Here is a 22,550-nt window from a genome sequence, read left to right as displayed (position 1 = left end):
GTGGGAGAGCCAGGGAAGGGAACTTTCCACAGCAGGCTCTAATGTGTTCCTGCTGCTCTCATTCCCCAGAATCAGAATATACAAATATCTAACAGGTGTGGGAAGTTCATCTCTGTTGGCACAGCAAGCAAGACATTCCTGCCTTCCAGGTGGAAGGGTGAGAAGGATGGACAGGCACTGCAGATATTTTGCTTCTTCTCTGACTGGCACAACTCATTGGAGGATGATTTCTGTTCCTTTGCTCTGCCCTTCACCTGCCCTAGGGGTGGCTGTGATAACACAGAGCAATAGCATCTCCTTGTTATCCTCCCCTTCAGCAGGAGCAATGTCCACCTTGCCTTAGGACCTTTACCCTCCGACAATGCAAAGATGCAAGTTTTGGCTTTACAGGTCTATATGAGGCTTAATGAAGTTTGGTTTTGACTTTTCTTTACGTTTGCATAAAAATGATAAAGTTTCCTTTCCTGCCTCTCATTCAATAGCACAATCTGAAATTCATAACACTGCAAGGGAAATATTAATTTAAAAGAAAAATCCTTTTCCTCCATTTTAAATTAAATTTCAAATGAAGAAAGACATCTCTATTCCTCCCACGGTAATCTTTCTTTTGTTTTTAATACAACGTATTATAACGTCATAAATAGAAATGTAATCTTATTAAAAGGCATGCAGCAAGTGCTACTTTATTAAATTTTTTTTTTAAATAATCACTTACCAAGTTGAAATATTAATGTAGCTGGCTGGAAATTGCAAATTTTTTACTAGGGCATAGTCATCTTTTAAAAAGTATTTTAAAGTAGATATATTTTCAAGAAGTGAAATTTCCGATAGTGAAAGCTTTTTATTAGCATATTCTGGCACCACTGTATAGTTTTAATTTTTTTTCTTAAAGTACTAATATTTATTCATATGTGAAGTTAAAAAAATTATTTTTCTGCCCCCTCTTCCTACTGTATTCTGCATTGTCTGTAAGTTGAGTACAAACAAAATTATCTTAAATCTCAATTTGAATGTCACTTGGCTTTTGTATAGTATAATTAGACTTACATCAACCCAGGGGCCTTGCCTGTGAATGACATAAAGAGTGTGCAACACCTTCTCACTTACCTAATTCTAAGAGCAGAAATGCAGAGTCTGCTGAATATCTCAGCTGCCTCAGTGGCAATTAAGAACTTGCAGCTCTTTCAAGGATTTCTTCTTTCCTGACTTGATATATTCCTTACTGTGACCTGAGAAGCACCTTTTTTTCTTTTTCCTTTCCTTACTTATACTGAAAATAATGAATAGTTATTGATCACATGTTGCTTAATGGGCTCTAATAAATTTACACTTAAAATAAGATTCTCCAGTGGAGTGTTTCCAGCTAAATCAGGGCCTTGTTCCTCTGCATTAACACCATTCTGCTGCAACAGAGTGGCCAAAAATTGCAAAAGCAGCCTCCTGCTCCATGGCTTTTTTTGTTATTGTAGTGTTTGGACTTAGAGAGTGGGGTCCTGTAAGAAGATGATCAGCGCATGGGCACCCATCCATGTGGTGTGCACATTTCTGTGGCTGCTTGGTTTGCCCTGTGTTTGGGTGCTCTCCTCCTTGCCCTGTCCCCAGGGTGCCCTGGGCAGAGCTGCTCTGCACTCCTGGCTCCTGCCACTGGAGCCAGGGCAGGCTGCTGTGTTCCTGTCCCAAAACATTTTCTTTCTGTGAGCAGTGTCCTGCTGACCTGTCAGATCTATCCCTGACTATGGTCTGCCAGCCAGACCAGCCTGAGTGAGAATTTTGTGTTCCTTCTGTGTAGCATCCCTCAGAAATGTTCCTGCTGCTCCATCCCCACACCACACAGCCCCCAGGGTTCTGTGCTGGTCTTGTATCCTTTCAGAAAGCTGATGGGATGATTTGTTTCCAAGCCTGTTTCTTTGAGTCTGGGACTGATTTTCGCTATTGCACCAACCACACCTTCACCTTTCCTGTGGTTCAGTCTTGTCCCTGATTCCTTCTCCCTGGGGCTGACTCTGCCCCTTGCTGCTGTTCAGTTTGGTTTTTTGTTGTTGTTTGGTTATTTTTTTTTTTTTTTTTTTTAATATATTTGGTGATTGTTTTGGGCTTCCCAAATTCTGGCAAATCCTAGTATCCATCTTAATAGGATAGCGACTTGAGCCATCTCAGTTGGAAGCTAAGCTTCTTGCAGCTTCTTGGTATCTCAGCAGATCTGCTTAAACTAACTCCTTATCTCATGTTTGTGTCTTTTATTTCCCATCAGGGCAGTGCAGTAAACAGAGGGATACAGCCCATGTGAGCAAAGATGATATTTGTATGTGCTGTGTTGAGATGGATCATATCAGTTGCCAAGTGTGCTCCATGTCAGTCTTTATATTCCTGCACCTCTAAACCTAACCACATTCAGTAGATGCTATTTTCTAATCAGAGTTGCATTTTTTATAGCTATTTCAAGTCCTGTGTTCAAACAGGATTTGGCTGTCAGTTGGCAAGTAGCTTGGGTGTGTGGATGCCTCTTTGTAATGCATCAGTTTGTTCATCAGAGAAAATTACAATGTCAGGAGTCCTCTTCCTCCCCCTCCCTGAAATTTTGATGCATGTTTTGCAGAAGTCATGAAAGGATTTAAATCCAAAGCTGAAAAGCCTGACTGGAACTGATTGCTTTGAGCTTCTTGTTTACAAAATATGAATTGGGGGTTAAGAAAAGAAAGACAACAAGAGGTTTTCTTATGAATAGACTTGCTTCTGATTTCTCCAGCGAAGACTGTGGTGTGCATGGAGAATGTAAAAAAGAATAGCAATAAAAGTATGTTTAATGGTGAGCAGCTTTTTTTGAGGGAATCTCATTTTTTGATAGTCTGTGCAGTATTGATAGAAGTTCTTTGCAGTTGTTAGATGCAGCTTTGCTGATCCCTGTCATGGATAGAAGGAGGCATGTTGTCACAGAGCAAACACTGATATGTTGTCAATATTTAATGCACTTGTTATTCAAAAAGTAATTTCCTTATTTTAATGTGTTTTTAAATTGCTTAGAGTAGGAGAGGATATCTGTTTTGATATGAGTATCTCCTTTTTGTTGACAAACTGGAACACAGAATATCACCACGAATAAATCTATTTAAGTATTGCATAAAAGGGTGAATCTGTTTTCAACATTGACACTGGCTATCTGGGAGATGGAATATTCTTACAGTTCACAGTGGAAGCATAAAATACAGAAATAACAACTGTGGAACACATGTGTACTCTTTGGAATTAACTCGCCCAGGGGGGAGTTATTTTCTAGAGTAATTAAACTTTCTGTGGGTATTGAGGACCATTCTGGGGCTTTCTGAGTCAAGTGGGGACTAAGTACAAAGCTGTATTGTAATTAAATAGCCAAGCAATCTGCCTGGGAAGTGAGAACCTGCAGCAGTCAACAGCCTTGTTTCCTGCAGGTGGGCTCAAGTCTTCACGTGGATTCTCATGATCCTTACAAAAACAATTAGATTTGTCAGGCTGCAGGCTGTACACCAGATTTCTCTGGCCTTCCAAGGCACAGTGCTTTTGTTGTGCTTTTTTCAGTAATTGAAGCGCTTGTAATGACTGTAGGGTTAGTAGCACTGGGGATGGGAGTGTTGCAGGGTGCTGGGGATGGGAGCAGAGTTCCATGCCTGGGAAGGGGTGCTCTGGGAGGGCAAAGCTTGGCCATGGAGTGGGCAGCTCCTGGCTGGTTTCTCCCATGTCTCTGCCTCTCTGGGAGCCCCTCAGGAACCCCAGCCAGCCCTCACTCTGCAGACACAGAATCTACAGAATTAGAGGGTTTTGGGAAAGCTGCAAAAGGCAGGCTTCAGAGGCAGCAGAACTGTGTTTAGAGCTAAGCAGCAGCCATGAGATAGGTCAGCAGAAAAATTATTTAAACTGTAGAAAAGCAAGGACAAATTGAACAATGGTCTGTGTATTAATACTTGGCTAGAATAACACTCTAAGCTATAGAAAAGTTTATCTAGCAAGATATTAGGAAGTTTGAAGCTTAATAATGGAGCTCTGTGCATTGTGTTTTAAGGCTTACAAGTAGGCATTGTATTTGAAATAAGCAAGCATTGTTTTAACCAAAGGTACGTGTGCTTATAGTGGTTGGATAGAACTACTGTCAATGTGCTTTTGCTTTGTGTGATCGGTCAAAAAATTTACTTTGGAAGTTGTAACATAAAGTTCTTGGTCTGCTGCCTGGGATGTGAGCTGGTGGCATCTTCCCATTGTCATAGCCATGTAATGAGAGTGATGCTGGAAAATAAAACAGCTCAGGGCACGTTCCTCAGCAGTCCCTTCCCATTGGTGATTTATACACAGACCCTGGCTGGCAATGGTCCCCTTTGCAGCAGCAGAGACACCAGAGACATCAATAGAGGATAAAAGGGCTGACTCTTAGCAGGGGTTAATCCAAGGTTTTATTCTAGGAGTCCCAAAGGAGCCCCTACACCTCAGGGGGCTCCTGCTGAGAGCCCTGGGAGAGATGTGCCAAGGTCACATTTAAAGGGAGGTGGAAACCTAAAGTAGATAACATTTTACTAACCAATAAGAAAAATTAAGGTGTGGATACTGGGAAATGGATATTTAGGTCAGTATGTGGGGTAACACTTGGGGGGTTGATCCCTGGCCTCTGGCTGATCACTCAATATTCTGGACAGAAAGTTCTAGATGGAGGGAATGGGATTCTGAGTGATTGACAGAGAGCCAGGGTGGGGATTTGGGGATGATCTCAGCAGAGGAAAGGGATTACACAGGTAAAGGCAGAGGGTACAATCTGGGGTAAAGCGTTTGGGAAAAATACAGGGATACAAAAACAAAGCTATTACAAAGTATAAAAACACACCACTACACACCCGTGCCAGAGCAGAGGTGTCTCCTGCTGTCTCTGAGGCTGCTGGGGAAGGCTGTGTGCCCCTCTCTGCTGCTCCCTGTGCTCTGCTCTCAGCCACAGCTCATCTGCACTGACACTCAAGCAAAGCCTGTGTTGTTCCCAGCTCTTGTGTGCACTGAGCTCCTCCTCTCAAACCTGCCCCTGCTTACTTAAATCGTGGTGTTCAGCCTGGGCCTGGCAGAAGGTGAAAGCATCCCTTTGTTCCTTACTGAGCTCTTCACCTCCTCCTCCTTCACTCTTGTGCTGTGAGAGCACTTGTTGCCTGAAGATCACCATTTCTGAGTGCTCTAAAATCCAGCTCTTTATGAGGCTTGTTATGAAAATTGATGTATGCAACAAGGAGGTGGAGGGTGGAGTGAGGCTCTGGAGAGGGTGACAAGGAGCACACCAGGACATGGCCAGGCAGGGCTGAGCAGCCTGGGCTGAGGCTGCCCCAGCCAGCACAGAATAGGGCGCAAGGTTGATATTAAAGGTGCTTTGATCCATTTAATGTGCCATGTGTCATCCCCTGTTCTCCCTCCCTCTCCTGCCCCAGGTCTTGGATTTTTTTGCTAAAAACGAATTTTACTTTTTTTGAGTAATAGGCCTCAAACAGCATGTGGCACTGCAGTGACAGGCTTGCCAAAAACTGTCTAAAACTGAGTTATTGCTTCCAGTATCTCTGTGCATGTGGCCCAGGATAGCAATTGTCTTTTTCTGCAGTATTGCAGCATGAACTTCCATTTAATTCATTATCCACCCTAATACTCAAGTCTTTCTGCATTACTGCTTTCTAAACAGCACTCTCTCACTTCATTCCTGCACTGATTATTATTTCTCCCCCACTGCATAGCCTTCCATTTATCTTCAGTGGAATGTCTCACTTACATCAGCCCATTTCACTGAGCTTGCCAGGCTGCTGAATGTTTTTGAGCCATTCTTGCTGGCTTCTCCTCCTCTTGGTTTAGCATCATTTACATTTATGGACTCTGGGGTTGGCTTTGTCCTCCAGATGGTTGGAGTTGGTTGGATAGGAAGGAACAGTGACCCTGTGCCTTTTCAGCCTGTGCTGCATCCCACCACTGTATCATTACAAAGTAAGCATCACTGCTGGTGATTTTTGGTCTATTTACTTCATCTGAGCTCTGTTACTGCTTTTATTTGTTTGTGTTTTGGTTTTGTGGAGGGTTTTTTGTGTTATTCTTTGTTTGTTTTTATTTGGTTTGGTTTTTTTGTTCCTTCTGCCAAAGGCCTCAATGCTCTTGCTTCTGGTAGTTATGAGGTTCTATGTCAAGATATTTATTGGATTCTCTGGAGACAAATGGCCAGTGAACCAAGTATTAATTTGGGATTCTAAACAGCACCAGACCTTCCTGCTGGGAAAGTTCCAGAAAAAAGTCTTGCCTGGGTGAAAACATTAATGGGAAACTGAACAGCCAAGATGGAAGTTTGATTCAGTTCACAGATCAGCTCTTTAGTGTCTTCTCCCTTTGAAGAGTGCAACTTATTTGGAAGGAAAGGAGAGAGTTCTCAGAGTAGTGGGTCATGTTTTTGGGGTATATATCCCAGACCAACAACTTGTTCAGTCAGCACAAAAAAACCCCTCTATTTATGTCAGTTTCCACTTTAGATTTATATTTTGGGAAATAAGTGTGGATGAAACCCTTTGCTACAAAATCTGTATGTAATACAAGCTGTCAGTATAAAAAAAAAATAGATTAAAAACCTTGTTTTGTGGATCATAAGCCAAATTAAATACATTTTTACACAAATAAAAATGAATGTTTGCCTGCTTGATTCTACTCAGCTTTAAAGTTTGATCCCAAAATAATTTTAGTGGATCTGGCTGGAATTGCTGTCACATGCTGGAGGCACTAAATCTGGCTACCTGGGCACTACTGATCTGTTTCAGCACAGAATGGTACAAATCTCAAGTTATTTCTACTCAGTCCAGGGGAGCATGCACATTTATGCTCTTCCATCTTTCCCCCAGGAGATTGTGCAGCTGTAGGTGGCCAGACCTGACTGCAAACTGAGAGGAAGACATCTCACAGTGGGACTCTAGAGCATTTCTCCTTTCTTTTCTTAAATAGTTCTTTATTGAGCTTTCCACCTTCGGCATTAATTTGAGAACCAAATAACCAGGAAGAGATTGATGTGGCCTCACTTTATTTCCCACAGTCGATAAATTGTTAAATGGGCCAAAGGACACAGGTTAAAAAAATCATTCTGTATAAAGAAGGAGGGATTTTTATTAGATGATGAGCCCCTTTCTGTGAAAACTTGAATAGTGGGGCATGTTTGATCTCATGTCATGCAGTGGAGCAGCTCTGTTGGCTTCATAAAAATGAAGCCTCAGTGGGACTGAAATCAGCACTGTGCCCTGCATTTTCTGCTGGATGAATGCTGGGTGTGCTGCTTCTTCACAGTGGAGGAGGGTGAATTTGGGGGATGCTTTGGTGTGAGGACTCTGTCAGCCCACAGAGCAGGGAATGCAGAGGGGGAAGCTCTTGCCTAACAACAGTTGACTCTGGGGACTCTGCAAAAGTTCAGCAAAAACCCCTGGTTTGTAGGTAGATGTTTGTCTCTACTGATGGAATCCAAGGGGGCCTTTAATGGGATGAGAAATGAAATTACAGGTTGCCAACAAGGAGGCAGGAATATGTCTGGAAAGATGGCAGTGGGTGGACAGAAGTCATGCACAAAGCAGGTCTGTGTCCCACAGTCCTTGCTATGGTTCTTTGGATGAATCTAAGATTATTTTGTACCAAGATATTTCACGTTCTTGGGGGAATCCATTTTGAAAATGTAATGAGGCTGTACTACCACAAAGCTGGCAGTCGATGCAAGCAAATTATTTCTAGAGCAGAGAGGTGGAACTGCTGATTTTGCATAAGTTTGTGTGTTTTTGTGAGTACTGCTGGATTTAGTGAAATGATAATGGTCTAATTCTGCATTAAGCAAGGCACTGGAAGTACAAAATACTCCATTAAGGTCATGTTTATTTGCTGTTCAGAGGGTGCTCTTTTAGCACTGTGCGTGCTGCAGCACCTGATTATGTGAGAGTAAGAGTGAGATGGGTGGTTCCAGCCACAGCATTTTCTGTTGCAAAACCCTTAAAGTTTGGGTACTTGCAATAAGGCAGGAAGTGAAATAAAGCTCCCTTTTGCAATTGTTAATGCAGTTAATCCAGTACAAACTCCATTATATGTGTGTGGTTTATACATTTCCCAGATAAACCATGCCATGAGTGAAGAGACCAAAGCAGCCCCTTCTCAGAGTGCCTGGGCTCATGGATTCAATTCTCTTCTGCACAAACATATTGAGCTGCCACTGGATTCTAGCTTGTTCAAGCTTGGCTTTGAGCTTGTCTTTGTGGAAACAGTGCAGAGGTGCTGGAGCTGGCTGTGTGAGCAGTGACTTTACCCCAATATTTGGGTTTTCATTGCCTCAGCTCCCTCTGCCCAAGCTACCTAAGGTACTGGAGAATTGAGTTTATCTGTTTTCTCCCAAGTACCTGCTGTGATTCTGTCAGTGCTGGCTGAGAGAGCATCAGCTGCCCTGTGGAGATCAGCCTTGCATATGAACCTCTGCTCTGAAGTTTTATTTCTGTGTTTGCGTCACTCATTACTACAAATAAAATTCAGAGGTGACAGGACCTTTGTGAAGTGCAGTGGGGAGAGAAGATGAACGAGGATGAGGATTCCTCCTTTTAAGACATGCAGATAATGATGGTTAACAGGAGTCTGAGGGACTGTGAAGGATGCACAGAGCAAGAGTTTTCAAGGTTACAGAGTTTTCAGGTGCTCCCAATTATTTTTCTGTCTGACTACCAAAATCGGAGGTGTCTAAAAGGACTCCAGTTTTTAGAATATAATGTGCTTTAGTCTTCTTTAAGGTATCTCAGCTCAGATGCCTAGAATACCAGTCTGTTTGAAAACTTTGTGTTAAAGGTAAAAGGAGTGTATTTCTATGTTCTCTGGGAAGTGTCAGGAACAGTTTGGTGGAGTAAGGGTTTTACAGACAGCTGGTTTTGAGGTGTCTGCAGTGCCCAGAGTTGGGGGATGAGTGTTGCTGGGACGCTCAGACTTCATTTCTTCAGCCGTGGCAGTGGGACATGGACAGCAGACCCTCCTTCCTGGAGGAGCCCTGCAGTTGTCTGGGATATTCTTTCTGCACTTTCTTCAGGGGGAAAAATACCAGACTGGTTTGTTTGGTTCTTTTTTCATTACATGTAGCTCACACATGGGTAGATGGGAGCTCGTGTTCCACAGACTGGGAACCCTTAGTCTCAGGGTATTCTGCAAGTTCTCTGGCAGAAGCTTTGCTGCAGGGCACCATCCTCTTGGCAGAGGTGATGTTGCAGTTGGTTTATTTGTGTGGCTTTACCTTGAGGTGGAAGTTGATGGCACTGTTTGTTATCTGGCTGACTGCTTGTTCTGAGCACAAGCGCTGCAGGTGATGCTGGTTGACATCAGTGGTCCAAATTTACCAGCTATGTCACATCTTGCACAGCTGATGCCAGCTAAGTGCAAGCCATGAAAATGCAAAATCAAGCCCTTTCTAATCATCCAGCAGCATCTGTCTCTTCCTGGCCTCCCAAGCTTCATTTTCTGTGTCCCCTTAATGGAGCATCATTAATGCAACTTGAAGTTGCCTCAGTGTCTTGCTAATGAGCTTTGCTGCTCTGGGTTATGAAGCCAGGCAGGCTGAGAGCAGGAGCTGTGGGAGCTCCTGGCTGAAGAGAGTGGTGTGGTTTGCTTCTCCTTGGGAGGAACCTGCTCTGGGGGAGAGGGGCTGATGGCACCACAGTACAGTGAGTGCCTGGGGCATCAGAGACTTCCTTGTTGCCCTTAAACTCCATCCCTTTTAATACAAGGAAAAGTCTGTGCTGCAGATCTCTTTTCCCTTCTTTGTCCAGCTCTGCTGCTCTGGGACTTTTTGCATTGTGTTGATACATTGGAGTATTACAAAACTGCACTGCATTTAACTCATGGCATTGAACACGACAGGTTAGCAAGGGGCACACACCTAGTGACTGCTGTATTCATGTTTGGGATAAGGGCTTTTAATTCTGCCAGTTAATTTAATCCCCATAGTTCGACAGCGTGTTCCTTGGACTGTTTTTCATCTTCAAATTGCATTCTGCTGGTTAGTTCCTGTAGAGGCCTGCTGTGCTCTGCATTTATGTTCTTGTTCTTAGGATTTGTGCTGTTACTTCATCATCTATCAGACACAGAGAATGAATGAATGGTGTGGAAAGTCTCTGTGTCAGTTTTACCAATGGACCTGTGGATTCCATTGCACAGGAATTAAGGGGCTGTCTGGGTGACTGTCATCTGGGAAAGGGACAGATGTCTCTTGGCAGATGTAGCATCTGGGTATCTGTTATTTCACTTAAGTTGTGAGGAACTCATCATTTTTAACTCCCATATTTCATTAATGGAAAGCTGTGAAAATTGGCTGTGTGTTCACAGGAGAACAGATCCTGGCTTTTAGCTGATAATAGGAAGAAATCTCTGCAGCATTATCAAGGGATGAAGTTGCATTCAGAATATAATTTGTTGATGCTGTCTGACCACTATATGTTGTTGTAACTTCCATCCCTCTTTGGCAAGATATAAAATAATCTGCAAAATATGGAGATCCATGTCTGAAAAGTCTGTTTAAAAGTAATGTGCTATCAAAATGGATTGACTGTGCCTGAAATATTTCTAGATTTATTTGCTGTCAAAGGGTGGTAAAATATTTAAGGCAAATAACCTAGTTGTGTTTAGCAATTTTACCATGAAAGAGCCTAGGGAGTTGAATTTAAGTATTATTTATACTAATTGTGCAAAATATTTTAATTGCCCAATATTATAAATTTATTATCTATCAGTTTCCTTCCTGTTCTTTTCTTCTTTCCTTCTGGCTCATTTGGCAACATTTATTCTAAGAAATTGCCTGGAAGCCTGAACTCATTTCAGCAGAGTGTGTGTTACAGTGCATAGCATTGCAATGCTCCACTTTACCTGCTTCACTTTAGCACAGTCCAATTAAAACACAGTGAAGGCACCTAGATAAAGGTGCTGCTTTTTGCTGGTGAGGCTTGCATGGAGCTTTAGGCTTGCAGATGGGTGTCTTGGATCACTCATCTCTTTATCTCCATTTAAGAGATGGTATAAAAGCCCTTCAAGTAATGTCTCTGTGCTTTCATGCCTTTTTAAAATGCAGTGCTGTGCAGTCTTCAAGAAAAGAATGGTTTTTTTAGTTTTGAAAAGTTGCTTTTCTGCAGGCCTTGATTTGGTACAGCACTAATTGCTAGAATACCTTTATGATTTAGTGCTTTTTTTGTTACTCACTAACAAGATCTTTTCTTTAACTTCCCTGCTTGAAGTATTCTCATAGTGTGACACTACTCCAGACTCCAATAGACAAGGCTCTGTCTCCAAAGGCTGGCTGGTAGCTCCGTGTTGAACTGCTCAGTTAAGAAGTTCATGCACATTAGGGACTAGGAATAAAACTGTGGTTCAGCTGCTGCTATAGTCCATGGTGGCAAGTCAGGATGATTATGACATGGACAATGTGTGTACCTTTGAATTCGTCCCATTTTAATCTAAAACCAGATTTGTGTGCAACCCTTGTCTTCAAAGAAAGCTTAAAAGAATGTGAGTGTGGCACACAATCTAGTTAATCTACCATTATAACTAATGATTTCACCATTCAAACATAATGTATCGATCTTAAAGGATTTTTCTTTCATAGCTGATGACTTGATACCTTTTAAACACTAATGCCAAGGGTATAATCTCTCTGAATAGTGTAATAGCTTTATATTTAAGGTAGATTGGGGATAAAATTTTGTGTTTTCATGTGAGCTATGAATACCAGTAAGGTACTCAGGCAGGAATTACCTTATCGTACCTTTGAGGGCACTTATCAAATAATTTTTATTGGAAAGTTAATCTGTTGAGTCAGAGTGATTGGAGAGCTGCTCAGGATGTTTGCTGTCTGCAGATCTGTGGCCCGGGCTGATTCATTTAGCACATCATGGAAAATCATGTAGCATTCAGTGCTGCTTAAAGTGACATGAAATGGTGTGTAAGGGATTTCTCCACGCTGGCTTTGAAGGATCCTGTCCTCCTGGCAGGGCCCAGCACAGCTCCACAGGCTGTGGCTGTTACACCCTGCACACGCTGACAGCCAGGGGAGCTGCTCTGGGTTTAATGTCACACTTGTGTATCTGGGTGTGCAATCTCTCCCTTTGTCTTTTAATCCTGTATCTGCAAGCCTCAGACCATATATTATGGTGTTCATTTCCCCTCTGCAATCAGCACTGGCTTGATGGATCAAAGGAAACTTGCAAGGCAAGGGTTTCTGCTGTGCCTTCTCTTCATCTCTCCCTCCTGCTCTGTGTCCCTCTATTCCACCCCTCTAATTTGGCTACTCCGTGTTGAGCCTTCCTGGAGCACGTTCCTGCCCCTCCTATTGTCCTGATTTCCACTTTCCCAACTTTTGCAGGGCTCCCAGAAGAGAGGAGCATCTCCTGTTTGCTCCCTGTCAGAGCAGCCTAATTGCTGGCTTTTCTCCAGCATCCAGCTCTGCAGGAGTGGAGCAGGAAACCACTTGGCTGCTCCCTGTTCTGGAGCTGTTAACTGTCTCCCAGCTGAAAAAAAGACTTTTGGAATCCTGTAGTTATTGGTGCTTATAAAACCTAAATGTTTTCTCAAAAACTTAAACTTTTCATTGGTGTCAGGTTATTTTGGTCAGAAGGTGCAGCCCCACCTTCCCCTCCAAATCTGGAAAAAGTAGTGATTCTACCTGAAACATAAGATTGTTTTGCTGTATGAAGCGCTTCCTTTTTTGAAAGAACTTGATTTGAATGCTTTGGCTCTTCCAGACTTTTATCTGAAAAGCCACTGTATGCTCTGTTCTGTGCCTTGGACCCCTTGAGGATGAGAGAGCCACTGACCCCAATTAACACTGAAGAACAGGAGCACCACGAGATTGAGTCTGGTTTTCTGATGACTTAACCACTTTGAGATATGGCCAGCAATATCTGTTTGTTCACTAGCACAACAATACCTGTGTTTTCTTGTGTTTCTGTGGCCTCATGAAGAAATGCCTGGTTGTACTGTGAACTGAGGGAGGAAGGGGATGTTTGGCGTGATTTTTGTATGAGCCAGACCATTGCCTTTCCAGTTCACAGCATGGCCAGAGATCCTGAGCTATCATCCTTTTCCCAGAGTTTTTGTCATCCTTTTCCCAGAGTTCCTGCAGATACCCCATAAGTGCATATCTTCTTTAAATTGCTGATGACTACTGAATTACTGCATGTTTATAAGGGGATTATTATTGAAAACAATGTTGGGCTGTCTAGCAGTGGTACAGGATTTTATTTAGAATAGGATGTTTCTTTCTCAGTTTGTTTCTTTTTCAGTCCTGCAGAAGCTATTTAGCAACCAGCAAGTCTCTTCCCCTAGTTCTCTTGCAAAGTACTTGAGCTCCCTCCTGGTTTGTAACATCTTTTATGGTGGAAACAAATTTGTGTACAGCATGTCTGTTCATCTTTTATAAATACAGATAGGTGCACAAATCTATTAAGTATCTCTGCAGAAAACTAAAACTGCATATTTTTATAAGAATATCAGGTTTATAATTGCATGAATAAGATGCTGACGGAAGCAAATGTTCAATTTCACATTAAAGTTAGGCATTCAGAGAGGCTTGGATTTGCATAATTTAATTTTCTGCACAGAAGACACTGAAAATCAGTGGCATGATTCATGGCCATACCATGGTTACTGTGAGGCTTTTTGATGGCTCCAGCTACAAGTTCAGAGGTGTTTACAACCCGAGATGTTTTGCACTGACTCAGACCCCCTGTACCTTCAGCAAATACAGATGCCTTTCTCTGGATGTAAAGGCACACAGGAGGGCTCGCTGAGCAGGAGCACCTTGCTCTTTGGAGGAGGCAGTGTCCAATCTTCCTCCTGCCTGAAAGGTTCAGACCTTTTCAGCAAGAAAAATCCCACAAATATTTGCCTTCTCTGTAGAGGATGCTCAGGAGAAAGCTGCTGTCTTTCATTTTATAACAAGGAGAGGCTTCAGGTGTATTTGTCAGCACATATGATTTTTAAGTAAATAGGTTGGCCATTTTTTTCTGATAGCCTTTCCAGCCATCTGCCTGGGCTATTTCATTGTTCTCTTCCTTGGGCTTTTCATGGTCTCTTATCTTTGTTCAGTTTTGTGGTTTTTTTGCCAAGAATGTTTGGGTCTCCACATCCCACACCCGTTCTTTCCTGCTGAAATGAGTGCCTGCTAACTCCCAACCACGTAGGCATATAAAAGTAAATAAAAAGGAAAAAAAAAGACTGAAGTAAGATGTTTAATTTAGTAATTTTAGAGAGGAAAACAAAGCATGTGAGGTCGTGTTGCCTACAAATCCTGGTAGCATGATGTGTCCCAGCATTTCTTGTTCGCAGCCTAGGGTGAATTTAACATTTAGAAAGTTGCCAAGGAATCTGGAAAACTCATTCAAATGGCACAATTAGTACCTTTGCTTGCACAAGAGCTGATTTGGCAGGGGGAAACCTGTACTGCCTTTCCTGAAATTGCACGACTTTTCCCACCACTTCAGGGTTCCAAAACGTGCAGAAATCCTCACTGCAGAGGGAAGGGTGTACCCAGAGCTGGGCAGCACTCCTGGATAACCTGGGACACAGCAGGCTCTCTGCTGCTGTGCTGCAAGAGGCTCCCAGGAGCTTTTTCAAAGGGAAAGAAAGGCAAATTCTGAGTTACTGGTGCATGATGTTCAATAAAGTCCTGTTCCAGGCTTCTCTCCAGGACAGCTCTAATTGGCTTGGGAATAGAAGGGAATGCAGCACTTGGTGACTGCATATGGGCAGCAGTGCTTCATGGGGTTTTGTGAAGCCTTAATTTGAATTATTCAGCTAGTTCCTTACTGATCAAATAAGCGGTTTGGGAGAAGTTGGGCTTAAATTTCCATAAAGCCGTTTGGTGCATACTTGTTCCTCACATTCCATGTCTATGGATCTAAGGTGGTTTTTGTTTGTGTGCATTTATTATGGTGCTCTGAAAAGTGTAGCTGAATTTATAACAGGCTTTCCACTGACATTTGTGAATTTACACACCTCCACTTTGGTTCAATCAGATGCATAGAAATAATAAGCCAAATGTGCACATAAAAAGCCCAAATACCCCACATCATCATGGAAACAATTCATTCCTTTACAAAAGAAAAAATAAAAATTGTTGGAGGTATAAAAGAAAAAGTCCTGGGATGGAATGTAGGTGGGTAGTGGTAGGATGTGGGGTTTTTTAATGGTTTTCTTGAATTTAACACCTTGTGGCTTGTGGAGTTTTACAGAGATTTCTCCATTCCTGTTCTCTCCCTTTCATGCTGTAAGTCATTGGCACAGTGGGTGTTTTGACAGACATAGCTTGGCAGTCATTGGCAAAGTAAATTTATCTTCTGGGTCTGAAAAGAGAAAGTTTGGTCATAGGTCAAGGCTCATATTGTTTGTTTGTGTACATCAGAATTTTCTTATGCAAATTACTGGGGTTGCACAGGCATCCAGACCAGAATAATGGCATCAGTGAGTCCTGGCTTCTCCTTTGGATGGGGGGAGGTTTCAGCCTGTTAAATTCATTTAAGCAATCCCTGGTTTGTAGTCGCTGCTCAGCAAAGATTGAAGCTTCACTCTGCAAACTCCAGGGAGCCAATACCACTTTCTTAATAATTCCTGCTTCTTTCCTTGCAGCTCTGACTGAAGGTTATGTGGGCTCTCTGCATGAGAACAGGCATGGGAGTTCTGTGCAGATCCGCAGGAGAAAGGCTTCAGGGGACCCTTACTGGGCATACTCGGGTGAGTGACCTCTCCAGAGCACTAAAACATGAAATGGCTCCAGAATCAAATTGTTTACTTGCTTTTTATTACTACTGTGCTCAGTTTAAATTAGTTTTACAGTATATTTTCCTTCTTCTGCCTTCCTTGCAAATTCCCCCTGTACACATGCCTGTCTTTCTTGCATTTCTGCTATTTACCTGCAGAATTTGCCTTATTATTCTCTTCATCCTTTCAATCTTGTTTTTATTTCTTGACATACCATTGGTCAGGCATGCTCCCAAACTTTTCTTTGCTCTTCTGGTCTAATCAGTACAATCCCAAGCTCACCATTTACTTAGCATTTTGTGCCTTCTAGGAAGACTGTAAGCATCCATATATATATATATATATATATATATATATATATATATATATATATATATATCCAGAGTGGAAAAAAAAAAAAAACCACCCACAACTTTTACAATTATTTGTTTCTGTGCATGTATTTTTGTGGTAGTGTATAATGACAACAATGAGACTTGTCAGTGAATCAAACCAAGATGTGTGGTGCTGAAAAGACAGGATACTGGAAGGGTATTTTATTGTTTGTCCCACTGCTTTCATAAAGTCTTATGGAAGAGCTCATGCACCTGCACAATTTTGAAATACCACAAATAAAAATACACTTCAGAATGATGTGCTGGTTGAATGATTTGCTGGTTGCTGTGTTTTAGAAATGGTGTTAATAGCTGTGTTGACTCTGTGGAAGATATCCAATATCTAAAATTTTTTAATGAAGATTTCAAGCATTATATTGAACTTGTGTGTGCTTTTCTGGAAGACCTGAGATATGTTTCAGACATTTGTTGCTTTTCCAAGAGGGTTGTTGTGCAGGGCTAGAATTAGCTGAAGGAAAAATATTACTTTCTAAGAGGTTGGAATGCTGGTATAAATATGCAACTGTTACTTTTTGACTGCCAACACCCCTCTTTTATCCATACCATTTATTTCATTGGGAATGAATGATTATAGGTAAGTGTAGAGGTTTTTTCCATCAATATACACAAGTTATCTCTATTAGATGTCAAAATACAATCTATCTCATTTGCAAATGGGGTCAGGCAGCTAAAATAAATCTAAACATTTCAGTAATGTAGGACAAATGACCACTTTTGATTTTCAGCCAGTTCAGCCTCTCCTATCTGATGCCATTCTGCTCATATTTGCTCACTGAGGGGACCAGAGTTATGAAAATGCTGAGCTTCTGTGTTTAGGTTGAAAGTGGGAATAAATGGTGGGTGGCAGAGCCCAGACAGCAGACAGATGTTTGTTCCTAGCTGAGCACAGTGAGGAGGATGATCATGTTATCTGTTTCTTTCTCCTTGCTTCCCCATTCCCCAGAATATTTCCCAGGAACCCTGAGCAGGGCTTGGCTGAGCACTCCATGTACTGAAGTCTGTCCTGTGGATAGGGTTTTGGACATGCCTAGCAAGTTTGCATCAAATGAGCCTACAGAGAGGGGAAACTTCACTCTGCAGTAAGCAATTAGCCCGTGCCAGTGGTTTCCAAGCTCTTTCACAGGCATTATCTGGTAGGCTGCTTCCCTTCCCTAGCCTCAGACGGTCAGGCCAGCTCCCCTCCAGTTATTTGTACAACAGCTGCTGGCCCAGCCCCAGCGATTATGGGCAGGGAAGGAGGCTCTGCTGGGCTGAGGCTCTGCTGCTGAGGCTGGAGTTCCTTCTGAGGGATTTTGCCAAAGGGAGTGAACAAGACCAGGACAGCCCCTGACAGCCACCAGTGGCAGCTTCTGCTGAGCCCCAGCACACACCATGTGTGTGAGGCTGAGCTGTGGCTTTATATTGATTTCAGCTGAGTGGAACTGATTTACAGCAGCATAGGTCTCTCTCTTATTATGGCTGTGCCTGCCTGCTTGCAGAGCTTTTGTATTTTCAGGCTTAAGATTTCTGTAGTAAATCCTGAGTTGGGGGTGGAGAGGTCCAAAAGCAGGAGGGCTGTTGTGGTTTTCCTGCTTGGGGGTGGGAAAAGGGCACAGCCATGTTGCAGAGAGCCCTCAAATATCCATCTTCCACAGGATGTATCTGTCCTAGACTGTGCTTTAGATTATTTCCTCTCCATCTGCTGCTCTCAGCTCTTGTGGAGGGTGGATGGTCTAGGGGCTGGTGTAAGCTCTGAAGATGAGGAATTTTCCAGTTTTATGAGTGATCTATAGCATTGCCCTGTGCTGCCTGGTCATATTGATCCTCTCAGGCTCAAGAGTTTAGAGAGGAGAAACTTCATTCATGGATCAAGTGTTGAACAACCCTCAGACCTGTAACATTGGTATGAGGTACCCACATCCCTAAAGGTGCCTGTGGATGTGAACTCCAGTGCCTTGTGCACAGAGCTGCACCACACTTCTCCTTTCACTGGAAAGGAAAGGATTTTAAGCCTTGTAAAATAACCCTGTCTACAGACACAATTCTGACTATAACATTTATTCTAATTCAGAAATAAAACTTGCAAAAGTAAAGACTAGATAATTAAATGAAGAAGGCCCATTTTGAATGGGTTCTGTCAAAAAGACAGCAGGAAACACAATCAGCCCTTTACAAGAAACTTCATTAAGTCTCTGCTAGCAGCTCTTTAAACCAAATTCAGAAGTGAGCAAATGCTGAAAACAGAAGACTAGCTTGTCTTTAAATAGGAACAGCAAAACTGAATGAGACTGACATCTCCTAGATGTTCTTTTTAGTGTTTTTAAGAAGCTCAAATGACATTTCCAGGGGGAATTCTCTGCGCATGTGTATTCATGTATGTTTTGGCAAAGTATTTATTGTGTTATTTATAGTATTATTGTAAGTTTTGACATGATTGTGTCTTAGAGTTTGTCAAAGACTCCCTAAACTGGGACTGGCCACATTACCTGTGATGCAGCAGAAATGTGGAATAGGCACAGCACAGTCACAAGGAGCAGGTGTGGATCCTGAATGTGTTTCACTGCAGTCTTTGCTTTTCCAACTCATCTTTTCTGTTAGGCTGACCACTGAATGGACAGGTTTGAAATTATTTTTAGCACATCTTTATACTTGCCACAGAACTCAGTCTGTTTCTAGCACCTATCATAGTGACAGTTAGTAATAGTTCATGTGCTTTTTCATCAGTGTGGAGATATTTTTGTAAATACGTAAATGGTTTTTTAAACAAAAAACCAAAACAATACTTGAAACAAACGCCCACAGAAATATGCTGCTGAAACATCTGCTAGATCCAGGGCTTTCTGACTGACCCTCCCTTGTGTAATGTATGCTTCTTCACAGAGCATAATATTCCAGACCTTTAAAGATGCCTCTCAGTGTCAAGTGTTGCATCTGTCAGTGCTCAGAACACTTTGCTGGCAATCTGAGCAGACCCTAGTTTTCCTTGCAGTAGCCCAAAACATGAGTAGCTTCAGGGTCAGGGCCTTAGGAGGAGATTACAGTGTGAGATGCTGATGGAGATGGTTGTACCCTAAGTGATGGTAGCCCTGGAGGACCTGTGTCTACTCATACCTGTTCTTTTGAAAAGCTGTTGTGCAAAATTGATGTGACAGTCATTGCATGAAATTGTGGAAAACCAGAAGTAGGAAGGGGCTTACCCAAATCAGCAAACTCCTTTTCGAGTCTTCAGGTAAAAGACATGATGTCTAATTATTCCCAGTGTTAATTTTTGCGATGGATGGGATGGGATGGGTCTGCCCTGTTCTGGGGCAGGATGCTGTAGATGATGTTCCTTTTGTCACTGCAGTTCCCCAGCAGTGCTGGGTGCTGGCACTGGCAGGGCTGGCTGCCCTCCTCCCTTGATCACTGTTCTGCTGATCAGCTTCAGTGTTGTGAGCTGACTCATTCAAGAAATAATCTTCTGAGTAATCAAAACCATTTGGGCTTCTCAGAGAACAAAAAAAACAGAGGTTGGCTGAGGATGTAGATGTGTTCTTTTTAGATGTTTATCTAAGTGTGGCTTTGTAAAAAGAATCCTGTGTAAAAAGCTCATGCAGTTGTTTTTTTCCTTTAATCTTATGGTGCATTCAAGGCATCTCTTTCCTCTTTGTACCTTTAGTCTCTCCTATTCTGTGTGAAAGTATTTGCACCGCTTATGATGCTTCTGTTATTTGTGCATGTCCTTACTGATGTTTTTTTCTGCCTAAAATGTTGAATCCTTTCTCTCCAAGACTTTGTGCAGCTGCTGTGAACATTAGGAGAAGTTAATAGAAGAAAAACAGGCTTTACAAGAGTAGAGATGACCCTGAGAGTGGGGAAAGGTGTCCATTAAGAACAGGAACTTTGGCCATGCTGTCAAGCTAGTGGACACTATCAGTGTGTGAATGCTTTGTCCTACAACACTTAGGCACTTATTGCTGTCCTTTAAGATGCTATTATTTAAAATATAACCGGTGGTGAATGTAAGAATTGAGTGTTCTTCTCAAAAGCAATTGCTGGCATTAAAGCAGGAATGATGGGTAATGGTTATTTCCTGAAAGAACAGCAAATGGTGTTAACTGTGATGGAATGTAACTTGGCCATATCCTTTGTAAATGTGTGAATTTCTCTCTTTGCTTAGACTGTTCTCATTAAATAAGCTGCTAATGTGAATTGGACAGGAAATAATCAGCACATAGTAAGGAAAGCATCAAGACTTATTGAACTGAGAGGTAACTAATGGGCTATTTGCTGTGGTCAGTATTTCACTCCTTCAGTCCCTCAGAATAATAAATCTTGGTATTGACCAAAACTCTGGCACACCATGTGTTCAGTTATCATTCCTCTGTGAAAGTACTCATCTCCCTTAAATGCAGGATAGTCAAAATGGGGCGGTTCTGGCTCTCTTGCTTTCTCACTCTTTTGAGCTGACTTTCTAAAGAGGAGCTAAGCTGAAAGTAGGAGAAACATTCTCATTAATATCTGATCAGTAAAGTGAGCTTTGAATATTATCTGCACTCATCAGAGATGAATGGTAGTCTTCAGCGAACCCTGCTGGAACCAGCTGCAAGGCATTCGTTTCCATATGCATCTTGTTAGGGGAGCAGTTGTTCCAGAAATCAACGCTGCACTCTTTCATGGGGGGAGCACAGGAAACCATAGCTGGAGAGTTTGCTGCTACTGTCTGAGCATGAACCCTCCTTTTGAACGTGCACAGCTCAAGCAACTGCTGTGTGTTTTCCCAAATAAACTGGAATTACCATCTGTATATTTTGATTGTTTGTATTCTGATGTTTCTGGTTCATGAGGCTTCATGTCCACGGCGCTGTACAGATGTGCACGAGGCACATCTGTGCCTGCAGAATCTGCATCTAAACGTGCCCATACCCAGAGCATGTCAAGGAGAGTTCCCTTTATCTTTCTTTAGCTATCCTGCCCCTGTGAAGGAGCCAGTACCAAATACTATCTTTCGTTTCTGTTCTGAGAATGTGACACCTCATTTCTTCAATCCTTTCCCAGAGAACAGGATACACCTTCCTAACCACAGCTTGTATCAGGAGCTCACAATCAGCTTGTGTTGAGTATTTACCATCAGCAGTTCCCTGAGGAGAGCCAGCCTTGCCAGGAGCAGCCCAAGCAGTCTCTATCATTTTTACTGAGCCATACTGCTGGGGAACACTGCCCTGATTGAGAGTCTTGTCATTTGCTTTGTTTGTCTATTGGCAAGTTTCTAAATAATCTGCTAAGGAAACCTCAGATAGTAATTTAGTTTCTACTTAGACACAGACACGATTTCATTATTGAATACCATTAATACTGTTTACTCTCTCTCTTGCCACCTTTTCTTGTGTGCCGTGCTAACAGTTTATTCCAAGTGCTGTCATAGTCAATCCTGGTATATCCAGTCTATATGGAAATGCTTGGCTGGATTTTTAAAAGTTGGATGCCGATATGGTGAAATTCCTTTTTTTCTTTTTTTTTGGGCAAGGTTCTCACTATAATTTGATTGGTTTTCATGCTTAAGTGCATTAAAGCAAATGTCTGATTTTTGAGTGTTGGGAATTTTTTCTTTACTGTTTCTTAGCAGATAGGCCATTGGCAAATGAACAGCTTTGAGAGGCCGAAATAGGAGATGAGCAAGGAACCAGTTCCCTCAACTTTCACTCCTTCATGAATGATTTTCCCTAGCACAGCACAGAAGTATAAAATAACAGCAACAGATGCTGGATGAAATCTTCAGAGCTTTAGATACAGTTGTTCCAGTAGTGCATCACAAGCATTTTTACTTTGCACTGCTGCAATCCCAACTGTGGTGACCTCCCCTCACATGAAGGAGCACAAAGAGCTGCTTTAGCTGGGGAGGGGAGACCTCTCACTTCTTTAAATGTGCTGTGCTTTTTGTTGCATTTTCTTTCAATGTGAACACTGGGACATTTGTGGAAAACCTCTGGAATTACAACAACCAGTGCACTCTTTCAAAGGACTGAGAATGTGCCTAAGTGCAGCAAAAAAGTTGTCAATTTAGTTGATCTCTAGGCACTGAAACAAGTAACAGGACAAAATATTTCAAGTTCTTTAGACATAAGAGCACATGAAATGCATATATTTTAAGTAGGCAAATGAAAGATGGATTGTTTGGGTAGCAGCTGTGATTGAGACTCAGCAAATGGACTGGAGAATACTCAAAGTTTGAGTCTGCTGTTTTTGAGGTCCTTGAATGATTGCAGTGATATATTGCACTTCCAATCTTGATTTCATATGTAACTGAACACATATAGGAGAATAACAGGGAGGAAAAAAGTATGTGAACAGCAAGGATACTTCAGTGAGGAACAAAGCAAGCACGGAAGCTCTGAATAGCCTTGTAGTGTGTGGTTAAAAAAAAAAAAA

At 42.2% G+C, this 22,550-nt stretch overlaps 1 protein-coding gene across 1 annotated transcript in view; it reads left to right on the top strand.

The window, feature by feature from the left end:
- The window catches only part of PTPRG (protein tyrosine phosphatase receptor type G), a 388,816-nt gene that overhangs the window by 71,462 nt on the left and 294,804 nt on the right, over nt 1–22,550 (top strand). Inside the window, exon 2 of the mRNA XM_059479803.1 lies at nt 15,637–15,741. Coding sequence (XP_059335786.1) covers nt 15,637–15,741 — 105 coding nt within the window. The remainder of the gene's footprint in view (nt 1–15,636; nt 15,742–22,550) is intronic.

This window comes from Ammospiza nelsoni, chromosome 11 (genome assembly GCF_027579445.1).
Source record: "Ammospiza nelsoni isolate bAmmNel1 chromosome 11, bAmmNel1.pri, whole genome shotgun sequence".
Classification (NCBI taxonomy): domain Eukaryota; kingdom Metazoa; phylum Chordata; class Aves; order Passeriformes; family Passerellidae; genus Ammospiza; species Ammospiza nelsoni.
The sequence above is the reverse complement of the archived record's forward strand: the minus strand, read 5'-3'. Positions and strand labels throughout refer to the sequence as shown.